Source organism: Entelurus aequoreus, linkage group LG07 (assembly GCF_033978785.1).
Source record: "Entelurus aequoreus isolate RoL-2023_Sb linkage group LG07, RoL_Eaeq_v1.1, whole genome shotgun sequence".
Classification (NCBI taxonomy): domain Eukaryota; kingdom Metazoa; phylum Chordata; class Actinopteri; order Syngnathiformes; family Syngnathidae; genus Entelurus; species Entelurus aequoreus.
In genome coordinates, this window is record NC_084737.1 from 50,027,537 (window position 1) to 50,045,348 (window position 17,812).

Sequence of the window (17,812 nt, forward strand, 5' to 3'; positions counted from 1 at the left end):
ATTGAATTGAATTGAAGTATTTATTTCAAACCTGCACAATACAACAACACACATTTTTTTTTACATTTTGGCACAGACATTTATCCAAGGCTTGAAAAGGGGTTGGATGAAGCAGATGCTTATAATATCCCAACCCCTCTCACTCATTCCACATTTAACATAAAGAATATAATACAAGAACAATACTATACAAACAAAAACAAGAAAAGCTCCTGTACACTAACAATACAATAGTACCAATGTTACTATGAGACAAGACAAGACGAGACAAAACACACACACACACACACACACATACACTTACACACACACACAGGCCCAAACACTCTCTGACCATACACCTCTCTCCCATCGCTCTGTGCTGAGGGCATCACTCTCTTTCCTCCTCGTACTTCTTCAGTACTTCTTTTTTAAACAGTCTTTTGAATTGAATCATGTTAGAACAGGTTTTTAACTCGTCCCCTAAGTTGTTCCACAAAGTGACTCCACGCACTGAAATGCACATTGAATTTAAAGTTGTTCTAGATTTAGGCAAACATAATTTGTTGTTTCCTCTTAGACTGTAACTATGGTGAGCATCTCTATCCTGGAATAGGTTCTGTATATTGGATGGTAGAGAGTTTTGGGATGCCCTAAACATAATTTGAGCAGTTTTATAGTTGATCAGATCGTGCAGTTTAAGTTGCTTTAACTCCATGAATAGTGGATTTGAATGATGTCTGTAGTGAACATTGGACACAATCCTAATGGCCTTTTTCTGTAGAGTGACTAAAGGCTGTAGATGGGATTTATAACAATTTCCCCAGACTTCAACACAATAGTTTAAATATGATATAATAAATGAATGATACAATAACAGCAGAGCATTGGTGTTCAATAAATGACATGATCTCTTCATCATTCCAACACATTTAGCAACTTTTGTCCTCAGGTAATTTATATGAGGCTTCTATGAGATATTTTCATCTATTACCACTCCTAAGAATGAATTTTGTTGAATATATTCTATTGGTGTATCATCAATAACAATCCTGATGGGTATATTACTTTTGCGATTGCTAAAGAGCATGATTTTGGTATTCTTTAAATTCAGAGGCAATGTGTTGTTATTAAACCAAGTTTTTAACTTTATCATCTCCTCAGTTACAGAGGCCAGAAGTTGCTTCACGTCGTCACCTGCACATGTAATGGTTGTATCGTCAGCAAAGAGGATGAACTTCAGCAGTGTTGATACTTTACATATTTCATTGATATACATTATAAATAGTGTGGGTCCTAGTATCGACCCCTGGGGGACTCCACAGGTTATGTTCATGAGTGTAAATTGATGTTGGTCGATCTAAACAATCTGCTGTCTCTCATTCAAGTAGCTCTTCAGCCATTTCCCTGCCACTCCCCTTATGCCATAGTTTTCCAGTTTATTTACCAAAGTCTGGTGGTCAATGGCATTGAATGCCTTTTGCAGGTCAATAAAAATTCCTATAACAAATGTGTTCTTCTCGATACCATTAGTAATGCCCATCCATCCATTTTCTACCGCTTATCCCTTTTTGGGGTCGCGGAGGGTCGCTGCAGCCTATCTCAGCTGCATTCGGGCGGAAGGCGGGGTACACCCTGAACAAGTCGCCATCTCATCACAGACCATTAGTAATGTTCTCTATTAAATCACTTAAAGCTAATGAAGTTGACCTATTTTGTCGGAACCCATATTGACAATCGGATAATAATTAGTGCTTTCCAATGAAGCCACAAACTCTATTATCAAATAATTTTTCCAATATTTTTGACAACTGTGGCAGAAAGGAGACAGGCCGGTAATTTGTGAAGTGGTGTTTGTCTCCAGATTTGAAGATGGGGATGACTTTTGAGAGTTTCATTTGTGAAGGAAATTGTCCAAGTTGAAAAGATAAATTGCAGATGTATGTGAATGGTTTGATGATTTCTTCTGCTACATTCCGGACCGTCCTCATGTCGAGGTCATAAATTTCACGTGATGTTTTGTTCTTGCTTTTCTGAATAGCCTCTAAGACTTCCTTTTCGACAGTCGGAGTAAGGAACATTGAATAAGAATTGTTTCCAATAAGTTCCATGGGCTGTTCATCATTAATTGGGATTTTTTTGCCAGCTCAAGCCCAATATTAACAAAAAACATGTTGAAGACGTCAGCAATCATCTTCTTGTGACTTATGATTTGGTCGTTCTCAACAAAAAACTCCGGATAACAAGGACTGTTTGAACCATGCCCAATAATTGTATTTAATACCCTCCAAATTCTCTTTAAATCATTTTTCTTTTGGATTAATAGTTTGGTGGTGTATTCTTTTCTGCTTGCTCTTAAAATGCTAGTTAATGTATTTTTATGTGTTTTGTACTTTTGTTCTGTTTCTATGGTTTGATGCCTAAAAAAAGTCCTATATAAATAATTTTTCTTTTTGCAAGCGTTCGCAAGCTATTGTTATCCATGGAGTTTTTGTGGAGTTAGTTATAGTGCATTTTTTGATGGGGCAGTGTGTATCATAAAGTGAGAAAACAATGTCATGAAATAAATTATAAACTGCATTTGTATCTGGCATTTGAAAAAAATAATCCCACTTTTGTTTCGCTAAACCATTCTTTAGTGCTGTTAATGATCTTTCTGTTGTGGCTCTTCGATAATATTCACTATTTACAGGTTTGGATGTTTTGCAGTTAATATTGTACACCATAACACCGGTAAATGATCGCTGACGTCACTCACTAACAAGCCTCCAGTTATAGTCTGATCTACAATGTTACAGAATATGTTGTCAATAAGTGTGGTGCTGTGTGTTGTGATTCTTGTGGGTCGTGTGATCAGTGGGAATAAACCCATGGAGAACATGGTGTCAATAAATTCTGCTGTGTGTTTGTGTTTATTAGGATTCAAAAGGTTGATATTAAAGGCACCACATACTATATATTTTTTGTTTCTCTTAAATAATTTTTCCATCCATTCATTAAATATTTTCAAGTTGGATCCTGGTGTCCTATAAACGCATCTTACAATAATGTGTTTCCTATTTGAAAATGATAATTCCACAGTGACGCATTCGAAGAGTTCCTCAACAGCTAAACACATATCATTTACAATACTACAGCTGATATTTTATGTATATTTGACATATACATATTACATTATACAACTGGACACATGGGCAGTTTATCCAGTAGTGACAGGCAGCCGAAGTGAACAAGTCAATTTGGAAAATGCTAAACAGTACATTGGTCCTCTCGATTGGAAACTTAAGTACAAAAAACCCATGGCCGAACAGTTGACCGACACAAAGTAGTGTGCACACTATGCAGGAAAACGTTTTCTTTCCACCTAAACATTTCCATCTTATAATAGCACATTAACACAAAAGGAGTAGCAGGTCCACATTAATGTGAATAAATGTTTGTTCAGTTCAGATCATTTATTTGAGCTCAAAAAAATAAAAAGCAATACATACATATTCATACTCGCCATAAGCAACAACAATGTTGCGTGCACACAGTTACATAGCTGAAGCACCTTGAGCTCAAACGGGGTAAGCAGGGTACTCTAGAATAAATGTTTGTTTGTAATAAGGTGTTTAAACACATTAAATGCATAAAGTAAAACAATTAATTCATTTTCTTATCCAATGTAAAATGAAACTAATAGATAAAAACAAAAAATTATTTATTTGTGATTAATCTGAATATATGTATAACTGAATAAAATGTGTAATTGTTTGACAGCACACATTTTATTTTAATTTTGCCTGGACATACATCAAAGAATCGACACCCTTAATATTAAGGGTGTCGATTCTTTGATGCATTGCGATGCGACACTTTGAAAATCAATATCGATTAGCAAACTTTCAAAAATCTATTATTTTCCATAACAGAACCACATAAACAGCTCTGCAGCACTTAGAAATTGGTTGGAACAAAAAAATCTGCCTGGACAGTTTTAAAGGACAGATTGTATTGTAGTTTCTACCGTGCCGTTAGGAAAATGACGTAGAGCTCGATCAGCAATTGCTTTATTCCACAACTGGCGATAAACTGCCGTAACCACGGGAAAACATCAACAGAAAAAATTCAATGTATGTTTTTTATCTCCAAAATCAACCTTCCTCACACCACACCGGATTGAGCCACTGATCAATTCAATTCTAAAGAAAAAGTCACAAACGCCAACACTGCTCGCTGCAGTATTAAACCTACAGAACTCTGCAAAAAGCTGACAATTTTAGTTTAAACTATTTGTAAAATATTTTGGATGGAAGTCTTTATTATTTTTTTATTTGTTTAATTGTATTTGGTATAAAACTTGCTAGTACTGAAATCTGTGAAAATAGAGAGTTTTGTTTAAAATAAGGTGTCTTTCTAAAGGCAATATACTATATATAATATTATACTATGTATTGAGAGCGGCTTTTTTGTGGGGAAAAATGTTGGATCTAAAAGATGGATGAATAATTGTCTAATCAAATCATAAAACCTTGAATCGCAATCAAATTGTGTGGTGCCTAAGATAGCACAACCCTAGTTAAGCATGGTTATTCTTTCTTTAATATGCATACATACATACACACTTTTCTTTTATGTTCAAATTGACAGTTTTAATTTAAATGTCTTTATTATATTTAAAATGTAATTGATAAAAAGAACAAACTATATTTACTAATGATATAAATAATATAACTAGCTCGAAATTGTAGAGACTTTGCTGGAGGCCGCTGAACCTGTCACTGTTATCATTTAAAACCATAAGGAGTCAAAGTGTGATGAGATTTAATACATGCATAAAACTTGAATCACCACCCATCCATCCATCCATCCATTTTCTACCGCTTGTCTTTTTCGGGGTCGTGGGGGGTGCTGGAGCCTATCTCAACTGCATTTGGGCGGTAGGCGGGGTACACCCTGGACAACCATTAAATGTAATAATGATAAGCTGCTTGGTCAATGTTGGCTCAGAGTTCACAGTATTGGAGTAAATAAAGTATAACACTATAAACTGTTATGTTTGTCTGAAGGGCCTATCAAGGACCTGCTGAATGAGGTCTAAAGGATTGTATTTGCTTGCTTCTTTTTCACAAAAATGTGTCAAGAACCCATTGAAAGGAATAACCTTTGCTTTCAATAGCCTAGAGTAACTTGGAGATGAAGGCCTTTCAAATGTACTGGAATGGAGATATACATGGAAGGCCAGCATGTAAAACTGAACATGAAACAATTTATCACTTTAGCAGTCCCAGCGTGCCTGGTCCTGTCCTCTCCAGGCGCTACCTGCAACTACTGTGGATGCACATCAAACAATGTCTCTCTCTCTCTCTCTCTCTCCCTTCCTGTCCATATTGTGATAGGCCATCGTCTAATTTGTGTATATAGTATAAATTGTAATTGTGTTCATTATGACCTCACTTTCTTCACGAATCAATGGTGAAAAAAAATAATTTTGCTTTAAGACACAAAGTGTATCTTCAAGATTTTTCTCTGAGGGTAGTACATTTTAAAAAAAATGTCCTCAGGGCAGAAATATCTTTGTTCGATCTTACTACAAAGGCAATATTCTCCATAACGTTAAAACAAATACTTTTGAGCAATGCAGAGAAAGAAAGATCATTGCGGCTGTAAAAGATGGTGAGAATTGTTTATGGACAGACACAACAGGTGAAGCTGCATCCAAAGCCTCTGACTCCCGTCCACACATGTATTTCAATACTGAAGTTAAGCGCTGCTCGGTGCTGATCATTGTGCCAGTTTTGAATATCTTCTTGTTGGCCATTTTCTTGACAGAAGAAATCTGTCTCAGCCAAAAAATTTAGTTGAATTTATATAAAACCTCCATTTTCCCTAGTTTGTGTTTCAAAGTCAACATAATGTTAATCCAGCAGCTAAATTTATACTTTCATCATTATGCATGTTTAACAAGCAGCAACTGTAAAATAGACTGTTCAAACACTACGTAGACACTAAGCCAGGGCAATATATTGATTTTATTGATACATTTAAGTTTTTTTGTCACAGACAATTTAATATATATGATTTTTATTCCCATCTTGCTTGCTCCTCCTCATACTTTTTGCCCCCCAGGAGCTTCTGTAGCTTCTGCCCTCCGCCTTACTTCCATAGCTGAGATTCACACACCCAGCAAAACATGGCTAATGCTAATTAGAGCGAGATGTTTGTTCCGACGAAAAGAAAAGTGTTGTCTGTAGTTTGGTTTTGCGGAAACGGGCGTGGAACAAATGACTGCACGCTGCTAAGTGGGTTTAAGAAAGGCAGCAGCACAACAAACCTTTTCTTGCATCTGAAACCGAAGCCTGTAGTCGAGTGCGGGAAATCTAACTTCACGAGGCGAACAAAACCGCAACAACAGACAAACTCTGGCGAAAATTAACTTACTGAGGTTACCAGGTATGTATGATGAGAACAAAACACAGTTCACTCAAGCAGTCGCTCTGCACACTGCCAATCTTTTTTTGAATTACTCTGTCATTTGTACTCATTGGTTTCTATAAAAAGTAGGGGAAATAATCATAAATCAAATTTATTATTAGCCTGTGGAAAAAGTTTATTTTGATATTTACCTCAGAAGGCTGCAAATAGAAAAGAGGCATTCAATTTTTATTGACATTTTATTTGATATTTTTTAATTATTATTATTATTATTTGAAACTCGATTTTGCATGTCACTATAAAGTTATATAAGCCTTGCTTGTTCAATATTCAATGCAAAACTTGTTTGGGTCCCTATTAAAAGGTTAATTTGTTCAACCTTGGCCCGCGGCTTTGTTCAGTTTTAAATTTTGGCCCACTCTGTATTTGAGTTTGACACCCCTGTGTTAGATTGTTAGTATGGACATAGACTTTTATATAACAAGCTACATATTTAATGAAAGATAATTACTGTAATGTTACATGAATTTGAAAGTAATTTAAGAAAACAGAAAATGCTATGTATAATTAATTTGGTATTTTTCTGTAAAAAAAATAGAAATATACATAGTTTGTCATTACTGGCATATTACTAAAAAATAACAGGCGGATTGTTTATTTACAGATAATGTCTTCAATTCTACAGTTTTATAAACTATTAAAAAAAAATAGAAAAATTACAGTAGAAATTTTGAGTAAATTAACCATAAAAATAGGATTTTTTTTTTACAGTGTAGTGTAGATACCATGTATTGGATATTCTTTGGTGCAACTTTTGCTCCACAGTCACATTTTTAACACCCTTTCTGATTACTGTCGTCCCTCGTTCATTGCTGTTTATTGGTACTGCACATTATCACAAACACATTTCCTCAATGTAGGATTTTTATTAATAAATGAAATATTTTCATAGTTGGAGAATAATAAAACTGTATACAACCTTCTAAATATATATATTTTTAACATTATTGGAGTTCTCAAAACATAAAATAAGTCTGAGTCACCTGTACGTTCCTTCCACCCAATACGGTAGCCTTGATTGTGTTCTATTGTGGATTACAGTACTCACCCGTAGCCTGGAGGACCCTCTAAGTGACATTGCTATGGCCGTCACCCGGCCATTAAAACACAGCCATGACGTGGAAATACTTTTGTCACATCCTGGATAATTCATATAAATTAGAACTAGGCTTTCGTGTGTTAAAACCACGGGCATATTGTTAATTTTGCAAAAACATGGTCAACAGTCGCAACTATGATCATTAGCTTTGTTGTTACTTGTTAGGTTAGTATTGCATCTTGTTAGTCATTCCACATATCTCACGCCAAAGCTGTCTTGTTGATGTCGAAGATAAAGTGCAACCTGAAACAAGAGATTTCATCTCCACTTTGCCTGGACAGCTGTTGAAAACTGATAGCAGTCTCAGTTAGCCCGAAGTGCCGTGCCGAATGTCTGATGCTGTGCCCCGCTGTTGTCTTTTTACCCGTGTCAGTTTCACCAATGTGGAGCTGGGTTACTGATGAGAGCGGAATTGTTCTGCCAAAAGTTGGTGAACTTAATTGTCGCTGTGAAGTTAGGGCCAAAATTAGCCACTGGTGTTAGGATGGTAAATGGGTTATACTTGTATAGCACTTTTCTACCTTCAATTTTCTCAAGGCGCTTTGACACTATTTCCACATTCACCCATTCACACACAGATGACGGGAGCTGCCATGCAAGGCGCTAACCACGACCCATCAGGAGCAAGGGTGACGTGTCTTGCTCAAGGACACAACAGACGTGACGAGGTTGGTAGGTGGGGATTAAACCAGGAATTCTCAGGTTGCTGGCCCGGCCACTCTCCCAACTGCGCCACGCCGTCCCGATGGTTCACCCTTAACCCGGAAACAGAAGTAGCTCACTCAGTGTATAACTTTATCACCTGCCAAAATATAACAGCAAGAGAAAAAAGACAAGTACTGTATTATAATACATTAATCAAACTTGATTTAACACTTAATTTAGGCCAAAACCATGTAGAATATGCTTGAAAAAAAGTTACAAAAAATGTAGTGAAGGCGTGATATTTCAAGCGCGACGACGGTATGCCTGCAAACAGTTTGTTTTGGGGGGCTAACTTTTTTAGATGCAAATAATCCCCTCCTTAAACTGCCCCGTATACTGTCGAAATATATATTTTGAAGGCAAACGTCACCAATGTATTTTTTCCCAGACACTTTCAAAAATAAACTTCATGTTGCACAATGATGTTGTTTTGTGCATGTCACAGTTAGATGAAAATAATACTTCATCTTCACAGCTTTTACACAAAATATATAATTTGGACGCTGAAAAAATGTGATGTACAGCTTTCTCTTGTGGTTTTTCAACATGATCATAATAATGTTGGAATGATGCCAGCTTGCAGCGGCTAATCCATATTGCAAAAAAATCCCGTCTGAAATGCGGTGGACAAAAAAACAGGGGATCATTTCAAAACAGCGTTCAGAGGCATTCAAAACTGCGTGCAAACTCATGTCCAAATGCATGAACCTTCTGATTTGACAGACTGGCATTATTTAACATGAGTAACAACATTTAGCGGTCAGAAAAGAGGAAAATCATCATAGGTCCCCTTTAAAAACAGTACTTGTATATCACAAGTTGACCAGTCACCTGTTTGAAAAATGTAGTGTTTCGCCAAGAAAAATCTTAGGAATGGTAAATGTCTTGGTAACTATCAAAAAACATTTCCAATGATGCTTGAATAACTTTTAGCATGTCTGACTCAACCAAGGGTATGCACATGTGTGTGTGCGAACTGTGCAGCTGTCAAGGCAGACAAGGAAGCATGGGATTTTTGTGGTGCACACAGAACCTGCTTAACGCTACAAGCACCATATATTCACTCTAAGTGAATATCAGGTTCCTTAGAGTACTCATTCCAGGGTTCCCTAGGTTTTGCTTCAGGCAGTTTCTCAGTAGGAAAGATGAGAGGCAGGCCAGAGTCATCAATCGCATGGATCAGCTGCTCGGGCTACGACTTCCTTGTCATGTATGAGTTGTGACTTTAGAAGGTTATTATCCAATCCAATCCAATCCCCTTTATTTACATAACGCTATTAACAACAAAACTGTCTCCAGAGTGTTGCACATAAAAAAGAAACAAAAGTAATTCAATTACAAGCATTTCAAATGAAACAAGTAAACGATAAACAAACAAATAATAATAATAATGTAATAAAAGACATCAATAAAATAGAATAAAACAATAACAACAAATCAATATAATGGAATAAAACAATACAAGACACAAAGGACCACAAGACTCACACCGATTTAAAAGCCAGAGAATAAAAGTGGGTTTTAAGACGAGATTTAAAACATTCAACAGTGGGGCCCATTCTGACATGAAGGAGCAGAACATTCAAAAATTTAGGGCCAACAACAGAGAAGGCCCTGTCTCCCCTACTTTTAAGGCTCGTTTTAGGCCCCACAAGTTGGAACTGGCCCTCGGCCCTCAATACGCGAGGTGGAGCATAACTTTGGATGAGGTCCTTGATGTACTTTGGGCCGAGTCCATTCAAAGCTTTAAAAACAAACAATAACATTTTAAAATCAAGTCTAAAATGAACAGGAAGCCAATGCAGAGAAGCGAGAATCGGAGTGATGTGTTCTCTTTTTTTGGTCCCTGTTAAAAGTCGTTCCGCAGAGTTCTGGACTAACTGTAAGTGTGACAGTGCATGTTGACTTATTCCAGTGTAAAGTGCATTTCAGTAGTCCAGGCGTGATGAGATAAAAGCCGAAGGGGATAAAAACTTGATTTAACAATGGCGTTGATTTGTTTGTCAAATTTAAAACCATGGTCTATAATGACTCCAAGGCTGGTGGCTGTGGGACATACAGAGTTCTTAAAAAAGTCCAAGTCCAGCAGAGGATCAATGTTGCCCAGCAGCACAACTTCAGATTTTTCCTCGTTTAGCTTTAAAAAATTCCACGCCAACCAGGCCTTGACGTCATTTAAGCACTCAAATAAGGGTCCAGGGGGGTAAGATTATTTTTAGAAATTGGCAAATATATTTGGCAGTCTGCATAAAAATGATAAAACATGCCATGCTTTCTGAATATTGCACCAACGGAAATTATATAATGTGCAAACAGAATGGCCCCGATAATTGATCCTTGGGGGACTCCACAGTCAAGGGGGGCAATGGATGAAGTTGAGTCTCCCAATCTTACACAGAAACCTCTCCCTGACAGGTAAGACCTGAACCACTTCAGAGCAGTCCCCCTGATATCCACATAGTCTTCCAAACAAAATACAATAATTGTGTGGTCAACTGTGTCAAAAGCAGCAGTCAGGTCTAAAAGCAATAAAATGGCTGAACTGCCAGAAACAGTTCTTAAAAACAAGTCATTAAAAACCTTTAAGAGTGCAGTTTTGGTGCTGTGGAAGGCTCTGTAACCTAGTATCTAAAATGCCACTGGCATTTATTAACTGAGTATAAGTTGAAGGATTCCGTACTCACAGTTCTGTTAACAGGTGCAGTCGGTGGAAGATTCTTGGCTGGATCTTGCTGATGTTATTCATACTGAGATCCCTGAAGGGAGGAGCAGAGAAATTACAGAATTAAAGTATCAATCAGTGCACAGACTACCTTATCAATGGTCTTTAAAGATTTGTAGGCCATGTAAATTGCAAATGTATAGAAGGTGTATTTCACATGATGATCAATCTTGCAGAGTCAGCAGTAAGGCGCAAAGAGAGGTTGAAATGTTTGGTAGGTTAGAGAAGGAGGTGGAGAAGAGGGAGATATATAAGAATTTCCCCAGTAAATCATTGTTGGGCAGCTGTAATTTCCTCCTTTTCCCAACGACTTTCTCTTTTCCAGATGTCTCACTCCCTAGGTCTGAACCCTCAGTCTCCTTTCGTACCTAGCTACTTTCCCTTGCCCCCCTCCTCTCCACTGTCCTCCGATGACTTCTCAGGAGACCACCCCTCTCCACCTTTATTGCTGTAATGTAGACACACTCCATTTCTCTCATTCTCTGACACACTCTGACTTAGTTTTGTTGGGGCTGAATGTTGATGCAGCTGCCGTCACTGAGATTAAGCATGTGGATGTTGAGGTGCTTCCATGTGTGCATGCATGAAATTGTACAGTGACAACTTACATTTCAGTATCTGGTAGAAAACATATCTTACATTGTGGCCTCATGCATGTAAGGCCTTTGGATAAACAGTGCAAAACACTGTTTATGTCGCCCCTCATTTTGACTCCATGGTTCATAGGGGCTTGCCCGCGTCTTCAAGAATGAGGTAGGGTTAATGTGTGTGTTTCTTCCATTGCTCAAATTCAATACAGACCACCAGGCAAGCAAGTGTGAACTGCACATTCAGAAGCCTTTTGTAGCTGGAAGTTTTGACACGCTAGCTGTTTGTCACATCAGCTAAGCTTGGCTGAATAGATTATTCCTGGCATGATCTGTGTTACACTTTAGAGGAGTGTGGAGAAATGCATGACAGCATTTTAGTGCACATAGTTTTGTATTTGGAAAGGCTTTCATATCCTTTTGAGACCCAGCATATTTATGTGTGTCCTCTGTAGAAGACATTTTGTATTTGGTCCATATATTTTGTCAGACTTCAAAGTTAGGAAAGTAATAGCCCGTGTATGAATGTGAGCTGTAATGGGTATGAGGACAAGTGAAGTTAGCTAATACTCCCTACCTAACGACCCTGCTAGTTTATGGTTTGTCTTTACACTCCTTCACCAAAACACATTTGTTTGTGGGCTATGTGCAATTTATTTTCTATGTTAATTAATAAATACAGGATGTTGGACTTGTTGTATTGCAAGGGAAGGATGAAATAATTGGTCAAAATTTGGGCATTGGGGCAGCAACAGGCTTGCACATGGCCGGAACTCTTCCCACAGGAAGTCGCCTGTACTTAAACCGTGAACTCAAATCCATTTATCCCCTGGATGAAGAGCTGGACAAGGTTCTTCCAGTAAATAAAACTATAACAAAAAAAGTCCCAAAGCCATATCGGATGCCAGATAACACACGATTAAAAATTGAAGGGAGGGGCAAGCGCCAGTGATGGTAATTCGGAAAGGGGCAATCACAAAATGATATGACAACAAGCCATTGGTGATGGTTTCTACTTAACATGATAAAAACGCTGAGGATATCTGAGAAGACCAGCAGTCATAAGGGAGTACATGTTGACAACATGGGTGGTATGGACCTCTGTGACAACATGCTGAGCTTATATCACCTGATAATCAAAACCAATATATAGTCAGTTGCTCATTTTGTTGATGTTGCCATAACAAATTCCTGAATCCAGTAGTCGGACAGAGTAATGTTTAACTGATCAGCAAAAACAACTAAACAGTTCCTGGGTTTCAAATTTCTACCATGACCACACGGGCAAGAGAATACATGATAAAGAGCATTGTTTAGACAGGGGTGCCAATTAGGTCAATCGCGAGCTACCGGTTGTTCGTGGCGGGTGTGTCAGTCGATCGCCAGGCATTAAAAAAATAGAGCTAAAAATTAGCCATCATCAATCTTCACTGTGACGACACTTTCGTCACTTGATTGACATTCACGGCACATAAGGATCCTGTATGATGACGCTGGCTGCTGCGAGCTCAGTATGAAGAAGAAAAAAACCACCGGCAGAAATGCGAAAAAACACTTTTTTTCAACTATCTCTTTTGCGAAATACCTGCTGTCAAAAGTCAAAAGACAGACCGCACAGTAATTTGCACCGAGGTGATAAATAATTTTGTAAAACTTCTTCTGATGATAAAATACAGGACAAATGTTTGGTGCATATGCAAATGTTTGTAGTAACTAAATAAACAATAAAAACAACCATTGTTTGCATAAGGAAACAATACAAAACAATGTAACAGTATTAAAATAATACAATCTTACTCTTATTGCGTTCTTCTAAACACGACTGTTTAGGAAGAAATCTATAACAAATTAATGTTAAAATAAATGCAACAAAAGTATACATATCATCACAGGTTGCTCTTAGTGAGTATGTTTCCATGCACCAAATTAGTCTGATTTCTCAAATAGTGCATTTTTTTGTAAATTTTTGCCAACATGACCACATTGTCTGTGAAAAGCAGATACCGCATTTTTCGGAGTATAAGTCGCTCCGGAGTATAAGTCGCACCGGCCGAAAATGCATAATAAAGAAGGAAAAAAACATATATAAGTCACATTTTTGGGGGAAATGTTTTTGATAAAAACCAACACCAAGAATAGACATTTGAAAGGCAATTCAAAATAAATAAAGAATAGTGAACAACAGGCTGAATAAGTGTACGTTATATGACGCATAAATAACCAACTGAGAACGTGCCTGGTATGTTAACGTAACATATTAAGGTAAGAGTCATTCAAATAACTATAACATATAGAACATGCTATACGTTTACCAAACAATCCGTCACTCCTAATCGCTAAATCCGATGAAATCTTATACGTCTAGTCTCTTACGTGAATGAGCTAAATAATATTATTTGATTTTTACGGTAATGTGTTAATAATTTATTTTCTTTTTTTTTTCATTTTCTTTTTATTGACATCCAGCATCAGACATTCCTATCCATTACATCATATTCACATAAATCATATATCTATTGTCTGCCCTAAATGTCAAAATATTTTTGTTTATATCCCACCCATGTGTTAATAATTTCACACATAAATTGCTCCTGAGTATAAGTCGCACGCCTGGCCAAACTATGAAAAAAAATTGCGACTATCAGTCCGAAAAATACGGTACCTACCGTAATTTCCGGACTATAAGCCGCTACTTTTTCCCCTCGTTCTGGTCCCTGCGGCTTATACAACAGTGCGGCTTATTTACGGCCTGTTCTTCTACGACACCGACGAAGAGGATTTCGGTGGTTTTAGTACGCAGGAGGAAGACGATGACACAATGATTAAAGACTGACTTTTCATATACCGGTAGGCTGGTTATTTTGATAACGTACAGGCGAGCACTTTGTATTACTTTGCACCGTTGTATTATTTGTACTCTGCACGAATGCTGTTCGCCATGTCAAAGATGTGAAAGTTTGATTGAATGATTGAAAGATTTATTGTTAATAAATGGGACGCTTTGCGTTCCCAAACAGTCATCTCTGTCCCGACAATCCCCTCCGTGGTAGCAGGAACCCCTATATACTACGGTAATTACACATCAAAACCCTGCGGCTTATAGTCGGGTGCGGCTTATATATGGAGCAATCTGTATTTTCCCCTACATTTAGCTGGTGCGGCTTATAGTCAGGTGCGGCTTATAGTCCAGAAATTACGGTAATCTTGCAGCCACCAAACCAAATCCCCTCAACGCCCTGACATTGCCTGAACATTCTGTCCATAAAAGTTATGAACAGTCCAACCCTCACTTAAAATAGGTCCGACTTTTTCTGCAGACCAAGTTCTGACACCAATCATACAGTAAGCGGACTGCCACAATAAGGCGGTCCAATACCCCATTCTTTTTGAGCACTCTCCACAGGACTTCCCGAGGGACACGGTCAAATGCCTTGTCCAAGTCCGCAAAGCACATGTAGACTGGTTGGGAAAACTATAGAGCTGGTCCACAGTTCCACGACCAAGACGAAAACCACACTTCTCCCGTGAATCCAAGGTTCGACTATCTGGCACAGCCTCCTCTCCAGCACTTGGATAGACCTTAGCAGGCTGAGGAGTGTGATCCTGCAATAGTTGTAAGTTGGACTTGATCAATAATCAATAATGCACCAGCATTTTGAACACATTATCCCAAAATGCTTTGTTGTTTGTTTTTATTTGTATTTTAACTGTCCTTGTTTTTTTTACATGTTAAAATGATACTTTGTTTTTTAGCACTTGTCCTTGCAATAATTTTCTTGTAACAGCCGAATGAGCAGCACCGTTGCAGTACAAATAAATATCTATGAATGAATTAGTCATGCTTGTTGTTAGTAAGCACATGCCTAAAATAACTCAAGTTGAATTTAAAATGTGATTGCTAAATTAAAGCCACTGAATATGTTAACGCTGTTTTATCTGATTCGTCGACTAATTGTTACGATAGTTGATGACTAGTCGACTATCAAAATACTGTATCATTAGTTGCAGCTTTAGTTGAAAGGCATTGTGATTGTTTGTGCAAACTTTATACCAGCGACATGCTTACAACCAAAAACAGTTACGCTTTATTCACCAACTTAGTGCACTGAACTCAGTGCACTCAGTGTAGGCTTGTTTGCGCAGTAAGTAGAGAGGAGACACTCACCGCAGCCTCATCTCATGTTTCTGCCCCGTATTGGATCAGTAAACATGAACATTTAACATGTTTTACTTAACATTTGGAATCACACATAAAATACATATATAATTCGATTCAATGGACAAATATTCATATTTATTGTATAGTATTCTGTCGCACTTGCCTCTTCTGACCGCACGTCCCTGTAGTGAATATGTTGTGTATTTTATTTGTATTTTTTAATAAAAATGTTAATTGTGAGTTGTCTTACCGCCAAGGAGGCAGTAAATTTCCCAAACAATTGAAATATACTTTTTTCTCTGTTCTTTAGAGTAGATTTAACTGGCATGAACTCCATTGCACCAGTTCAAGAATAAGATCCAATATGAAGCAATCTGTAGCACACTCCCCACTGCCACTTGGTTGTATGAGCTGTGTTTCTGCCTTGTGATAAGCTTCAACCTTTTTCTGTTAGATGTGAGTTTGTAATTAAGGTGTCTTTTTATAATTCAACTGACATTTAATATGTTCCTTATGCACTCCGAGAGGTCTAAGTGCACCACAGAGCTGACAGGGGTTCAAGGTGTCCGTCAAGGACACTTATACCAGGGCAGGCCTTCAGTCTGGGTTAGCGGAAAAATAGCTGTTTCTCTAATGACATTGTGTCACTGAGCAAAGTAGGCCATCAATCTTCCAATTGTACTAATGACATTACCATTGCTGTGCTCAACTTGGCTGTTACTTGTGTTCCATTCTCATGTTGTAATGACTTCGGAATTGTTTCTATATCTTCTTCTGCTGGCACAGCTCTGCAGTGGCATTGCACACTTTCACAGCACAAATGCATATTGACAGCTGTGGGTGCAATGTGTCATAAAGGGAGCAGTGGGCCAAGACAAATAAGTTGAAGGCTGTGAACCAGTGTAAACAATACAGGATCCAATACAGTTAAAGGTTATCAGGGTTACTGTATAGTAAGTATGATCAGAGGAGGGGAAGTCGTTTTTCCTTGCTTGCTCATTTTGGGTTTAATGCTTGAATAATATTAATAATTGGTTGGCTTTATGAAGCACTTTTTTTAAAACTCAAAAAGCATTTTACAGTGAACCCCAAACCTGCTCCATCTGTGTGTAAAGTACACTGATTGATGTTTGGAGTTAATTGCACAAGCCTGTTACACATTAGTTTCATCATCAATTTTGACTTAATATATAACACTTCTAGCTAGGCGGGTTCATAACAAAGACCACATAGGCTACTCATTAAGCGATTGATTCAATCAATCAATCAATGTTTATTTATATAGCCCTAAATCACAAGTGTCTCAAAGGGCTGCACAAGCCACAACGACATCCTTGGCACAGAGCCCACATACGGGCAAGGAAAAACTCACCCCAGTGGGACGTCGGGGTAAATGACTATGAGAAACCTTGGAGAGGACCGCATATGTGGGTAACACCCCCCCCCCCCCCCCCCCCCCCTCGAGTGGGTCTGACATAACATTGTGAAAGTCCAGTCCACAGTGGATCCAACACATCAGCGAGAGTCCAGTCCATAGTGGGGCCAGCAGGAAACCGTCCCGAGCGGAGACGGGTCAGCAGCGCCGAGATGTCCCCAACCGATGCACAGGCTAGCGGGGTCCCGACTCTGGACAGCAAGCACTTCATCCATGGCCACCGGACCTATGCAACTCCCCCTCCCAAGGAAGAGGGGAGTAGAAGAGAGAAGAAAAGAAACGGCAGATCAACTGGTCTAAAAAGAGGGTCTATTTAAAGGCTAGAGTATACAAATGAGTTTTAAGATGGGACTTAAAAGCTTCTACTGAGGTAGCATCTCTAACTGTTACCGGGAGGGCATTCCAGAGTATTGGAGCCCGAATAGAAAACGCTCTATAGCCCGCAGACTTTTCTTTGGCTCTGGGAATCACTAATAAACCGGAGTTCTTTGAACGCAGATTTCTTGCCGGGACATATGGTACAATACAATCGGCAAGATAGGCTGGAGCTAAACCGTGTAGTGATTGTGATTGAAGCAACACAATATTAAACATTGCTTTTTTTCCCTAATCAAACTATTCTTATGTTGTATATTCCTGACAACCAGCA

The 17,812-nt window shown here is 38.2% G+C and overlaps 1 protein-coding gene across 1 annotated transcript in view; it reads right to left on the bottom strand.

Moving 5' to 3' along the window:
- Positions 1 to 17,812, bottom strand: part of LOC133653966 (leucine-rich repeat-containing G-protein coupled receptor 6) — a 94,051-nt gene that overhangs the window by 41,737 nt on the left and 34,502 nt on the right. Inside the window, exon 2 of the mRNA XM_062053845.1 lies at positions 10,945 to 11,016. Within this exon, the coding sequence (XP_061909829.1) occupies positions 10,945 to 11,016 (72 nt within the window). The remainder of the gene's footprint in view (positions 1 to 10,944; positions 11,017 to 17,812) is intronic.